Source organism: Camelus ferus, chromosome 2, assembly GCF_009834535.1.
Source record: "Camelus ferus isolate YT-003-E chromosome 2, BCGSAC_Cfer_1.0, whole genome shotgun sequence".
NCBI lineage: Eukaryota > Metazoa > Chordata > Mammalia > Artiodactyla > Camelidae > Camelus > Camelus ferus.
This window is the reverse complement of record NC_045697.1, coordinates 56,320,932-56,333,569: the sequence shown is the minus strand read 5'-3', so window position 1 is coordinate 56,333,569 and position 12,638 is coordinate 56,320,932. Positions and strand designations below refer to the sequence as shown.

General features: G+C 33.5%; 1 protein-coding gene across 6 annotated transcripts in view; it reads right to left on the bottom strand.

Moving 5' to 3' along the window:
- Positions 1–12,638, bottom strand: part of EPHA5 (EPH receptor A5) — a 313,192-nt gene that overhangs the window by 39,354 nt on the left and 261,200 nt on the right. For all 6 annotated transcript variants that reach the window (XM_032459293.1, XM_032459303.1, XM_032459295.1 and 3 more), the window contains 3 exons: positions 4,657–4,724; positions 3,078–3,203; positions 2,199–2,384 (listed from right to left, as the gene is read on the bottom strand). In XM_032459293.1, coding sequence (XP_032315184.1) covers positions 2,199–2,384; positions 3,078–3,203; positions 4,657–4,724 — 380 coding nt within the window. The remainder of the gene's footprint in view (positions 1–2,198; positions 2,385–3,077; positions 3,204–4,656; positions 4,725–12,638) is intronic.

Below are 12,638 nucleotides of genomic sequence, written 5' to 3'. Positions count from 1 at the left end.
TTGAATGTATAACTAACTTACACAGTCACATAGTAGTGTATTGCAGAAGCAAAATAAAAATCCGTGGCTAGATCCATAGCCCACTTTTCTGACTATTCTGTAGGGACTGTCTTCTGTGATAGTAACAGTGATCTGGCGCTGTTCTACACATTATAGCTTAACTCATTACAGGGTAGACTGGCTGCATATGGGGTTTTACATATACCCTGGGTCATAGGAAGTCATGGTCAGAGTTTATTTGAAGAAGTTAAATTTAGAAGTCATATTAAGGATTAAATGAAGACATGAAATTTATCAAAATATTTTACATACTTCTATTACTATGACTATCGTGAAGAACTATGCTTTCTAGTAGATACTACCCTGCCCACATAGGAAATCATTTCACTCCACCGCTGTTGTTGTAATTCTTGTTTCTACAGTATCCAGCCCCATGTACTACCACTGATGTCCTTTCAAGGTCCTTCCCCTCAGATGGATTATAGTCATGTTCAAATTTTGATTTCTTTTTTTAAATTCTTTTTAAAAAATTCTGATTTCATTTTATTTTACCTGTAATCATCCCCCTCACATCATCTTATTTAGAATATTCTGCCTCATTCATCATAGGGCATGATTTTTGCAAAATATTTTAATTTATTTTATTCCTTCAAAAATACATATTTTTTCTTTGTCCCTCATCTGCCTTATGTCCCTGGCTTCCATCATTTTTTAGGAACTTATTTGTTCTGATTAGACCTCAGAATGCCCTTTTTGCTCCAACAATCCTGTCTTCAGGTAGCCTTCAAGGAGGAAATAATGCGTGGGCATGTACTCAGCTAGGGGAAAGAAGCATATTTAAGTTTTAAAGAAACCCACATGACTGCAAGTAATTTTATTCCTATGTTACCTTCCTCTATGGGCATTCTTGCTGGAGACGTGTATCTCTTTGAGACATGGAGAAAAACAATCTCCCAGCAATAGAGGCTGATTCAGAAGTTCTGCCAATCATCAACATGATATGTTTAGCCACTATCTTTTCTAGGACTTGTGAGAGGCTCTGTGTTCTCATCTGTGACCTACTGCGAATGAATCATGATTTTGGAATTAAGTGGTAATAAACCAGGTAAATTTTTTTGTTTGTTTCTTTTGCTCCTTTTTATTGTAGAAAAGGTTGTGTTTTTATTGTTGCTGTTGTTTGTGTTTAGTTTTCCATATTTAAAATCAGAAGGGCATAAATGGATAGCCAATGAACTGAAATTACTTAGTAGGTTGAGAACAGTTATTGAATATTACATTGCTCCTACACATATTTGGCATATATAATTTAAAACTTGATTAATAGCAAATGGAATCTGAACCAATGCTTGAAAGAAAGTAAACAGTGTTCCTTACCAAATGTTTCAGATGGTTTTACAAAGTAGTGTGTAAGATATGAGGGATAAAGGAAGGGACCAGAACACATAGGAATGGCCAAGAAAAAAACGGATTAAAAGAAAATAAAAGTCTCAGTTATGTGTCTCATAACTACCTTATAGGATGACTGAAAAATTATTTGAAATCCTTATACTGGCAAGCTCAACGCATAACCGCATTTACAAGACACTAACAAGAATTTAAAAGAGGTGTGAAATTCTAGATATTTCTGAGTAAAAATAGGATTTGCTTAACAAAATAACTAGTCTCAAGGAACTTTCCCCATCTTCTGAGGCTGTCACTTTCCCTAGAACTATTGAAATATCTCAATGAAAAAGGTGAATAAAAGAAATACATCTGGCTGTAAAGAATGGCTTAAAAGGTGGCGGGCACCTACGGTGGCAGTAATCCTATTAAACATTAAACTTCAATGCCTCAATCACAACTTTGAAGTTAATATTTCATTAGGATAAAAAGTGAAAGAGCCAGGAGAAAAAAAAAAAAAGGATACTTTTACTGTTTCTTTTATCTGGGTACACTTTCTCTGGTGCTGAATTCACAGTAAGTGATTTAACACAAAGGTTTAAAAAAAATAAATAGAAATTCAGGTTCATTGAAGATCAGCTTCGACAAGAGTCTGCTAAAACACAGGAAAATTATTATTAATATTAGAGAAATCATTAATGGAATTATTATGGCCAGTTTTCTCTCTCTATATTCATCATGAAATTAATAATAACCTAATAGAAGAAATTCAGGTATTTATGATCACACACACATGCATAATTAGCCATTGTACTTACTTTTGGTCACAACACCTTCTAAGTGAATGATGTTAGGATGGTCAAACTGCCCCATGATACTTGCTTCACCCAGGAAATCTCTGCGTTGCTTTTCAGTATAGCCTACTTTAAGAGTTTTAATCGCCACAGGTAATTCTCTTTTTCCTGGAAGTTTCAAACGTCCACTGCAAACTTCACCAAATTCACCTTGTGATAAAGATGTTAAAAACACATAAACTCATCACAAACCTTTATTCTAATAACACTCTGAAGTTCTCTTAGAACACTAAGGTTTAGACAAAACAGAGTTAAAGGGGGGTCCAAACTTTCTTATCAGTGTTAGTAGAAATTAATGGTGCATTGGGAAAAATCATCTACAGGTGATCATAAAACACGTTGAGGGTTATTAGTTTCATCCATGTCACCTACGGAAATCTTAACGGAAACATCAGAAAGAAATTAAAAGCAACTGAAAATCACTTTCTTCCTTTTCTTTCTACTCTAGCAGTGACATTGAGAAGAGAAAAAAAAAGTACAAAAAGAAAACAGTCTTAAGGGGAAGAGATGATTCATAAATAGAACTGGGAGCTTGAATTTCGTAAATACTTTTGGGCAATACAAATTATAAACATATATATGAAATATAATAAACAATAGATGTGAAACACTATGTTTGAATATACATTTTTTTTTGGTTTATTACTTCATAAACCAGACATTTGCTGGTTTAAGTATGAGCTACACAGAAGGTAGCATTAAAATATGATCAATTATATAACACTTTGAAAGCAAGTCAGTTACAAAAGATTAAAAATATTCTGCATTAGGTTAGGACACTGACACATTATGTTCTATAATCTAAACTCAGGTTAAAAGTCAGAGTTCAACACACTGTCCTACCTGCTCCAATGACTCTTTCAATGGTGATGCATGAAGCTTCTATCTCCTTGGCAAATTCATGAACAGCTTGGTTGGGATCCTCATAGGTATGTGGATCAATATAAGTTCTTACTCCTGGCAGTTTAACTGTAAAAGTAAATGGGCATTAAAATAGAAGTGCTTGTGATGGATGAGTGAAATTATAAACGTTTATTAATGCGCAACTGTGGCCTAAATCCCTAATTCCTAGAAGTGGTAGAGCTGCAAAGACAGACCCTCTTCTGAGTTACAGGAGTCATTTGTCCAGCTATCTCACTTTTATAATGTTAGAAATCTGGATTATTGGCATGCACAAGAAGTGCATATGGGCCGACATATTTGAGTAAATACATCTTTCAACAATAATGTTCAAGGAGTCAGTCTCAGACAAACTAAGACACTTTTGTTTATTAAACTGGGCAATGAAATGATATTCGTTCATATAGTTGCTGGTTTGTTTCCCATGTTTTACTTAAAATATCACAGATGATTAATTTAGGTTTTACAAAAAATAGTCTTTTTAATCTTTGTTTGGTTTTTTGGAAGGGTAGGTAATTACGTTTATTTATTTATTTAATGGACATACTGGGGATTGAACCCAGGACCTCGTGCATGCTAAGCATGCATTCCACCACTGAGCTATATCCTATAACCCTTACAAAAAATAATTTAAAGTAACTTTTCTGGTGCTTTGTTCCTGTAAGACTGACATAGAACTCGAAAGGAAAAGAAAAGTTCTCTCTTCCTGTTGCTGCAGGGCCTTATACAAGACTCTAAGGTTCTATGAGCTTCAGTTTCATCACATTTTAATGGCAACTGATATTACCCTCACAGTGTTTTTTGAGGATAAATAACATTAAATAAGATAGGGCTATGAAAATGAACTAAAAAATTCACTGCCACATGAATTATAGGTTTAATGATTTTGACTTTCATGGTCATGGCAAAGTGACAAAAAAAAAAACCTCTTTCTGTCATTTACTTGGCAAATCAACTCACACCATACTATTTATGAAAAAATGAACATGTTGAAATACCATTAATTAGAACCCATTTAAGCTAGTTTTTAAAGCTCATTATTAAAATTGATATTCTGCATTTCTTAAAAGTGTAGTTTTTTTTCAAGTCATTTGAACCAAGGTTGCTGCTACAGGATCTGCTCAGGGAAATTTCTGCCAAATGCTAGAAAAAGAAGAAACAATTGATTCATTTAATCTGGTGGTATTATTTAATGATATATTTCTACTGACTGTTGTTAAGAATTAGAACTGGTCTGGAAATTTGGTTTGCAATATTATAGCTTTTTATATTAAGCAAAAAGGTTTTATTTTAATGATTATAATGAAAGTATGCTTTAAAGAAGTGAACAAACCATCCAATCGTTGCCTAGGGTCAGTCGGCAATGCCCCAAGCCCATGTGCTTTAGAGAAATATAACAAAACATATTTTTGAACACAATATTTTCGGTCAGTTATTGTAAATTTCTTGTCTGAAAAGGAGCCAAAACAACAATAAAGTATCCCCTACTTGGTTTTAGTTTGATTTTTTACAGTTTGCTTACTGTGCCCATTATGAAAATGCATCTTTTCCTCTTCTGGATCTTGTTTTGCTTTGCTGTAACCACACCGCCTGGAACAGAGTAAGCTACAATTAGCCACAGCTCCAAGCGGTGAAGCACATGGAGCCCAGAAGCACGTAACACAACTGAAATGATGGCAAACTTAAGTGATTTTCACACCAGTTGGATGAAATAACACCAGTACTCTTTTGGATGAATTCTATTTCTTCAGCCAGTATCCCTCACTCTTGCCCAGATTTCACTGAGAAGTCTGCAGCTATCCAACCCTATTTTTAAACTTTTCTTCCCCATAGACCACACAGACATTACTCTGTTCCCTTCCTCTTGGTCTTTTTTTTTTGTCACCTCAGAGGCCCCTGCCTTTTTTCAGGATGAACTGTCCCAATTAGGTCCCTGATTCAATAGTCTACTCCTTTCAGCCCGTCACGCTATCATTTCATTTTATTTTCCTTCTCTTGTTTTGGAGTCTTTAGTTTCTCCACTGGCTGTTTCCCACTCACATCCGCTCAGAGATCACTATCAAGTTCACCAAGACCTGCCACCCTCTTGCTCCACTCTCCAAATCTTCATCTCTCCTGTCTTCTTCAACTACTTCCTAATGTGCAAGTCCTTTTTACCTGCTCTTAATGATTTATAAACATCTGCCCCTCTAATATTCACTGATGACATACTCATTGCTAAATCCAGTGACTTCTTGATTTTTAATCATTCACGAGGGACTGAAGTCCGTAACTACTTTCTGATGCTTCTTACTCCTCTTTTCATTTCTGTGAATGTTTTTATAGGTCCTCTGTACCAACTTCTCTGGTTCTCTCCTGTCAATATGTCCATTTCTATCAATTTAATTAATACCTCTGTCCTCTTGGTTTAATTCTTTTGAGAGTTATATTCTTATTCTTAATAGATTTACTTTATAGGGATATTCACTGGCATTCAGACTCAATAGATCTGAAAAAGAAAACAGTATCTTCCTTTTTACTTTCAATCTTGATCTGCTGCCTTCTTCTCCGTTAATAACACTTCCGTGGCTTTGGTACCTTAAGATCAAAGCCTACTCTTGTGTACCTCACAACAAATTAGTTGCCAAAGCACAAGCATTATATAACATAAATGTCTTTTGATCCATCTCTTTCATTTCATTGGCTCTACATTTTCAATTAAGACTTCGCTATTTTTCATTTGGATTACTATCAGTGCCTCAAACGATGCCTCTGCATTCTGTAACTGCTTTCCTAAATTCTACTAGATGTGGCTGTTGCCAAATTACCATAAATTAGGTATTTTTATAGTGTTAGCACTTTCCTGCAAAATCTTCAATAAAATTAGAAGGTAAAGTTTCCTAAATGTGGCCCTAATGCACATTTTCTACATCATCTCTAAGGCAGCTCTCTGTGCTTCCATACCTTCACATACACTGGTTCCTGACCTAGGATGCTCTTCCTAAAAATTTCCAATGATCAAAGTCCAGCTCAATTTTTGCTTTCTTCACTTTTTTTTCCCCTAATACCCTAGCTTAATGCAATCTTCCCCTCTTTGGACCCAGTAGCTTTCTGTATCCCTCTCGTGGAGTGATTCTCATTCTACAAAGCAACATAGTCATTTGAGAATGCCTTTTGGCTCTCTTACTATTATTGCCAGTTTCCTGAATGGCAGCAATTAGCATTCATCTATAAATTTCTGAAGTGACCTAGCGCCTGCCTCAGGGTTGGCACCAAAAATATTTGTCACATTGATGAATGAATAAATGAATGAGTGAATGATATTTTGATTGAGTCTACACAATGACAAGTGTTTCGAGGTGGAATACACCGATGAATACTAAAGCACATGATTAACTGTATAACATTACCACAACACTAAAATAAAAATATTTAAATTTATAGTGAAACTCTAAGGAAGTGAATTTATTCTTCACAAACTCTTATAACAAAATTGAGTTTCTTAAAAACAAAATTCCATCTATTTCTGCATAAAGAAAATACAGCCAAAATGTCAGATAGACTATATACTACTATATGTTGTAAATGAAACGGCCAGTTGACATGCGCCTGAGGACTGCTCCTTGGTTTAATATTGTAGAATGTTTCTTAACTATGTGTATATTTTGATATAAAAATGAAACTTATTTTATTCTCTATCTTTCCTACTGTATAATTACATATATAATACAAAACAGATAACATAACTTTCCCTTGTACAATTAAAAAAATGTATCATTATCTTAATTTTATCATGTTAAAGAACTGGCAATTTATTAGTAAAGTACAACTAGTAAAACTTGAGTGAACTTGAAGTAATATACTTAATACATACAGTGTTTTGTGGTGAGGAAATTACACAATGGGGATCTGGTGGCTTTTCAAATTTTATTCATAACACATACATGCATTTGTCATTTAAGAGCCCTTAAGACATCTTGAATCACCTCACCACAGTGAAATGGAAAGAAAAAACAAATTCATAAAATTATACTGAAATAATAGTTGGCCTATTCAAGCTGACACTTAAGTTATTTTAATACATTGCTCATATTTTTTCAGGTGTTACATTATTCTTTCAATCTTTAATGTATGTGCCTCTAGAGAAAAGTTATTGATATTTTTTAAACCAATGTTCTAAATACAATTGTGTGAAATCATCCTGAGACTGATGTTATTTAAATAATACTGACGAAAAATTTTGTTAGAGGAATTCTAAAGAGACATAAAAAGTATACACGTTCTTGCAGTTTACATTAGAAAACAAACATCCATTCCACCTTCAACTCTCCTACCTTCAAAAAAAAATTAAGCTTTCCAACTTTTATCCTCAGTCTTTATCATTAAATAAGCCTCATGGATATTTAAATTGCATGCAAATTCCTCATATGAAAATGGAAATAAACTTTGGTTCTCATCTAAAAAATGATTTGGGAACACCTTGGTGAGGAGCGATTAACATTTTAATACCCACGGTGAGAGTCAGGAGGGCAATAGAAAGGAGTTATTTTTGACTACGGGCATCTCTAGAGTTCTATAACATATACGGCTGCATGTCATATTAACATCTAAAATTAAGTTCTGGAAGCCCCCCAAGCATCATTAAAACAAGCCTTAACAAGATACAGCAGGTAAAATTACAGCTGGCAGAGACTGGCACTCCAGCGGTGGTTCAGCCTCGCTAACAAAGCATTGCAGGAAGCCTGTTCATTCAGTACCATCTTCTGTACCTTGTCCAGTTGCATAATTTTAACCCATCAGACACACTCATTAAATATGCCATTTTGTACAGAAATTAAGACTCCCATCTTCTGGAACTGATTTCTTTCTGAACAAAAAGAACCCAGCTTCTTCATTTTGCTTCATATCATAATTTTAATGAGTTTTGATGTCATTGTACTAAAAATATCTGTACTGTAATTAGAGGAATCATCTTCTAGTCATTCCAGAAAACAGCGTTATTTTATTTTTTTAGTAGTCGAGGTAGGTATGAGAAGTCATATTAAATGTAGGCATAATTCATATTCATGAATGATAGTTATTAAAAGGTACAATAGTGATGCTTCCTATATAATATATAAGCGATTTCATGGGAAATTTAGAAATCAATCTATTTTCTCTCATTTCCATCCTAAGGATTTGTGTAACATAACCTTGCTAATATTAATGCTGATTTTAAAAACTTGGTCCAAGCCATAACATCTAAATTTGGATATTTAAAATTTCCATAATACAAGAAATAGTAAACAGTAATCTTTATGAATGAATGGATGTGCAATGAGTAATTTAGTTCTTGGATATAAATTAAGGATTTGATAATAAGTTAGAGGTATGAGTGTCAAACCTTCCACAGTACCAAGTGAAGCACAGAATCAGAAATATACTAAATGGCACCGTTATGGCCAATGAGGAAAGACGAGTGAATGGAAGCCAGAGGAGATTGTAGATCCTTGATCTGCAATAGTCTCCACAGAATCTGGTTTTTCTATTGCTTTAGCCTACAGAAATAAACACTGAATCAACACTTTCCCCTCTTAGTTCTAAATAAGGTGGGGAGAGGTGCAATGGTCAAAGAAGGAAAGACTTTGCGTTGTGATGTTTTTGAAAGAGTGAGCATATGCAATACCTGGCTCAGAAATGGACACACCCTATACAGCTCCTCCGTTTTCCAGATGAATTAAGAAATGCTTTACCTATATTTTAAAGCAAAAATATTCAAAAGGAAACGCTGCAGCAAACATGAGAGTCGATGTGTTTTGCTTATGGAAAAGAAAGGCTCCTTGTAATTTTAGCCTCTTTTAAAAACACATTTCTCCACCCATGAACTCCCTTGTTCTGACATAATAATGACCTCTACTACCGCATAATGCTGTATTTAGCAATTTTATTTGCTGGAATCTTGAAAAGAATGTTACAATTTTGGGGGGAAATAGTTTGACTTTTTCACTTCAAGGTTCTCTCAAACTGAACAAAAGTAGTTTTAATAAAAGCTCAGCTAACTCAGCCTCATAAAAATAGGGAAGCATATGAACATTAGCTTATTAATATAGCTAATAAATACTGGAAAAATATTACATTTTATTTTACAGGACCACATTCTTCAATAACAATGTGGGTGCAAATGCAGTAAAATAGGACTTTGGATATATAGGCTGTCTTGCTAGCATCTGTATACTGGGGTACTGAATTTTGATTCCTTATTGATAGATGTAAGTTACACAGAACAATGTGACTGATTTAGTATTGTTTATTGAAAATTCTCAAGTATACTTCTTGAAGAAAATGTACTCAGTTTGAAAAACATGCTTGCCTTGGATCTGGGAATGGAGTGATGGTAACACCACATAAAGTGAGGGCAGAGCTTGCTATGGTCCCGTCTCACATTCTGCCAAGGACACTAACCACCCTATGATTGATGGCAATGTGAGAAGCTAACATTTCTTATTTTATGCCTTATATATCATTTTTTATTTCCATATTCTAAAAGACAAAGAAAGAATAGAAAAGAACACTTCCAACACAGTGTAGTGCAAATGAATTTGTAGATTTTTCATAGATAAACTCTTCAAATCCTTTTAGACTTAACCATAAAGGGAAGACACAAATACTTGGAAATACTTCAAAAAACTCAAAGATGAATTACAGATTTTTCATTATTGAGTTAAATTTTAATTACCTTAGAATTTTGATATAAAAATGCGTTTCATCAGATATGATATGTGAGAATCGTTATCTCCCTGTTTTCAACAAGTTTTGTTCTAATGCTAGAGTAGGAAACTTCTTACTCGTTTTTAAACTATTTCATGGATGTGACCATTAGATTTCTCAATTATAGTAGTCCCACTTAATATCTCCTATGGTCTGAGGTTCTACAGGTATTACTAAATGAGATTTTAGAGTAGTTCATAGTTATATTTTACATAACAAGCTTTAAATTGGAATTTAATATATTCTCACTCTATATTGCAGGCAAACCTCACATCCGCCTGCCACAAGCACTTTAAATGGGGGTCTAGAATTATAAGGGATGATTTTATTCTGTCTTTTCCCTAAATTTATAAAATGGAATAGTACTTCCATATACCTCCCTGGCAGAAACCTGCTGAAGATAAATGAAATAATCTGTTAAATGTATGTAAAAATAAAACCTTGCTTACTTCAAATTTCAAGAAGTTTTCAGCTAATTAAGACAAAGAAAAATAGTTCATTGAAAAATTGAGGTAATAGTTAATGTTTCAATGTAATTCATAATCCTTTTGGTCAGAGAAATATGTTTTGCTTTGTTTTTATTCTATTTTCTGAATTATGAGAGAAGTTAGCTTATCCTTTATGTTTCTAATTAAAAATATTTTTAAAAATAAAATATAATAATTTCTAAAAAAAAAGAGGTTGACTTCCTAAAAATCATAGAGTAGATAAGTGACCAAAGTAAGAATTTAATAATATCTCTATTTCATAAAAGTAAACTCTATTTCCATGGATGCTTGAACCCCTAAGAAGAAGTAGTAAGTGATATGAAAACACTGGAAAGCTTGAAAACTAATGAACAAAGAAAACAGTCTGACATATGTTTGTAAGAAATGCAAGAAAAAGCTACTTTGGAACTATGGGATGTTTCGGAAGAACATGTAATAAACATTATGTTGTAAATACATATTGATTGCTCTCAGCATAAACACAAGTGAATATCAAGGGGTAAATAATAATGTTGTTTTAGAAATTGCACACATTAAAATCTTATTTACATTGAAGACAATCAATTCAACACTGGATGCTTGTGAAAATAGATTGGGGGAAGGTGGAAGGAATGAAACAATGATTAGAGTCCCAAGCCATTTGAAATGGTATAAAGTCAAAGATCACTGATAAAAAAAAAATATATCTGCTGAAAATGTAGGCAGTCTTGGGGATAGGGTGCCTAAAATCTAGGCATCGAGTTTCATTCCAAAATTTTACAGAAATATCTTCCATCAATGGGGAGATTTCAGTCAAAGCAGGAAGAAAATTTTAAAAATTAATATTATGCATATGTGCACAGATTTCACAACAAAGTAGGCAACTAGAGTGATAAAAAATAATATGAAATCAAAGATGGCAACATGTAATTACCAAATTCATCTCATAAAAGGCACACCAGGCATTTGAAAAACAATGGAGCATGGCTTCCTGGTGGGAACCACGAGGGTAAAGCTCAGAGATGCACTGCCTTGCAGAAGATTTAATATAGTTGAATTGCAGAGCCAATGATCTAGATAAATGGTTTTGCAATTATGTTTTTCAGACCCTGAGATTTCTACAAGGTATATTAAGATACTTCTAAAAGCCAGTATATTTACAACGGTCAATTTTAATGTATCTGCATTGCATTATATTAAGGTCAAAACTATTCACACATATTCACAAGTGGTCTTTCAAGGAATGAAAAACCATGAGATTCCAAAATCTCAAAATGTCTAACCTCTGCTGTGTAACTGTAAATATGTCTGTTCACAAATGATGACAGAATGCTCCTCGGAAGTTATTAATGTGGTAGTTGACAAACGCTGATATGATTACACACACAAAATTAGGTGACAAGATTTTTTGTATTTTACCGATTCTACTAGGAAGCTTCTTCTTAGCCCTTAATTTCCATTATGTTAGGTTGTTTTCTCCCCAATGCTTTCATCTAAGCAAACAGTATCTTTAACTGAAACCTCATAGTGACTAGAAATTATGACATGGAATTTGAGAAAGCAGAGCAATAAAAACATACTTAGCTTCCATTCTTCCCAACTAATAATTCTGAACAACTTTATTACTGTCTAATTTATGTAAGATCAATTAAAGTTTTTTTGTTATATTTCGTTTTGTTTTACCAAGAATGCATTAAAAAATCTAGCTCTCCCATAAATCTTTGCACACAAACTGTTAGCATTTTATTGGGCACTGAAGCACATTTGTAGCTAAATCATTTCTGTTTTTTGTGTACACATACACACACACATACATGCACATACACAAGCACACTCACTGAATCCATGATTACTAACATTATTTGAAGAAAGATACTAGGCAAAAATTGTTATCTTAGGTTTCCTGGTGTGTTTTTTTAAAAGAAAGTGTTCCACCTTCCCACTTTTCTCATTTCTTTTATTTGTTCATTTTATAAACCCCCTGAAGTCAACTACTCAGTAGAAAAATAGACTATTTTTTAAAAATCATGCAATTTAAATCCAGCTACAGTTAGTTTTTGCCAATATTTTCTAAGTCATGGCTTCATAAATGTTCATACTCCCATTAAGGTATATTTGAGTGATCATTTTTTGGTTTTTCATGAAGCAGTAAAAAATACAAAGTCACAGTTTCAAGTCATTTATGTTATACTTCAGGCACTGCCAGATTTCAGAGGTTTTTTGTCTGTTTTTGGTCTGTCACTGAAGCCCCAGGCTAATATAAGAATCCTGAGTCAGTTAAATAATTAGGAACAAATTTGTACTTTCATAT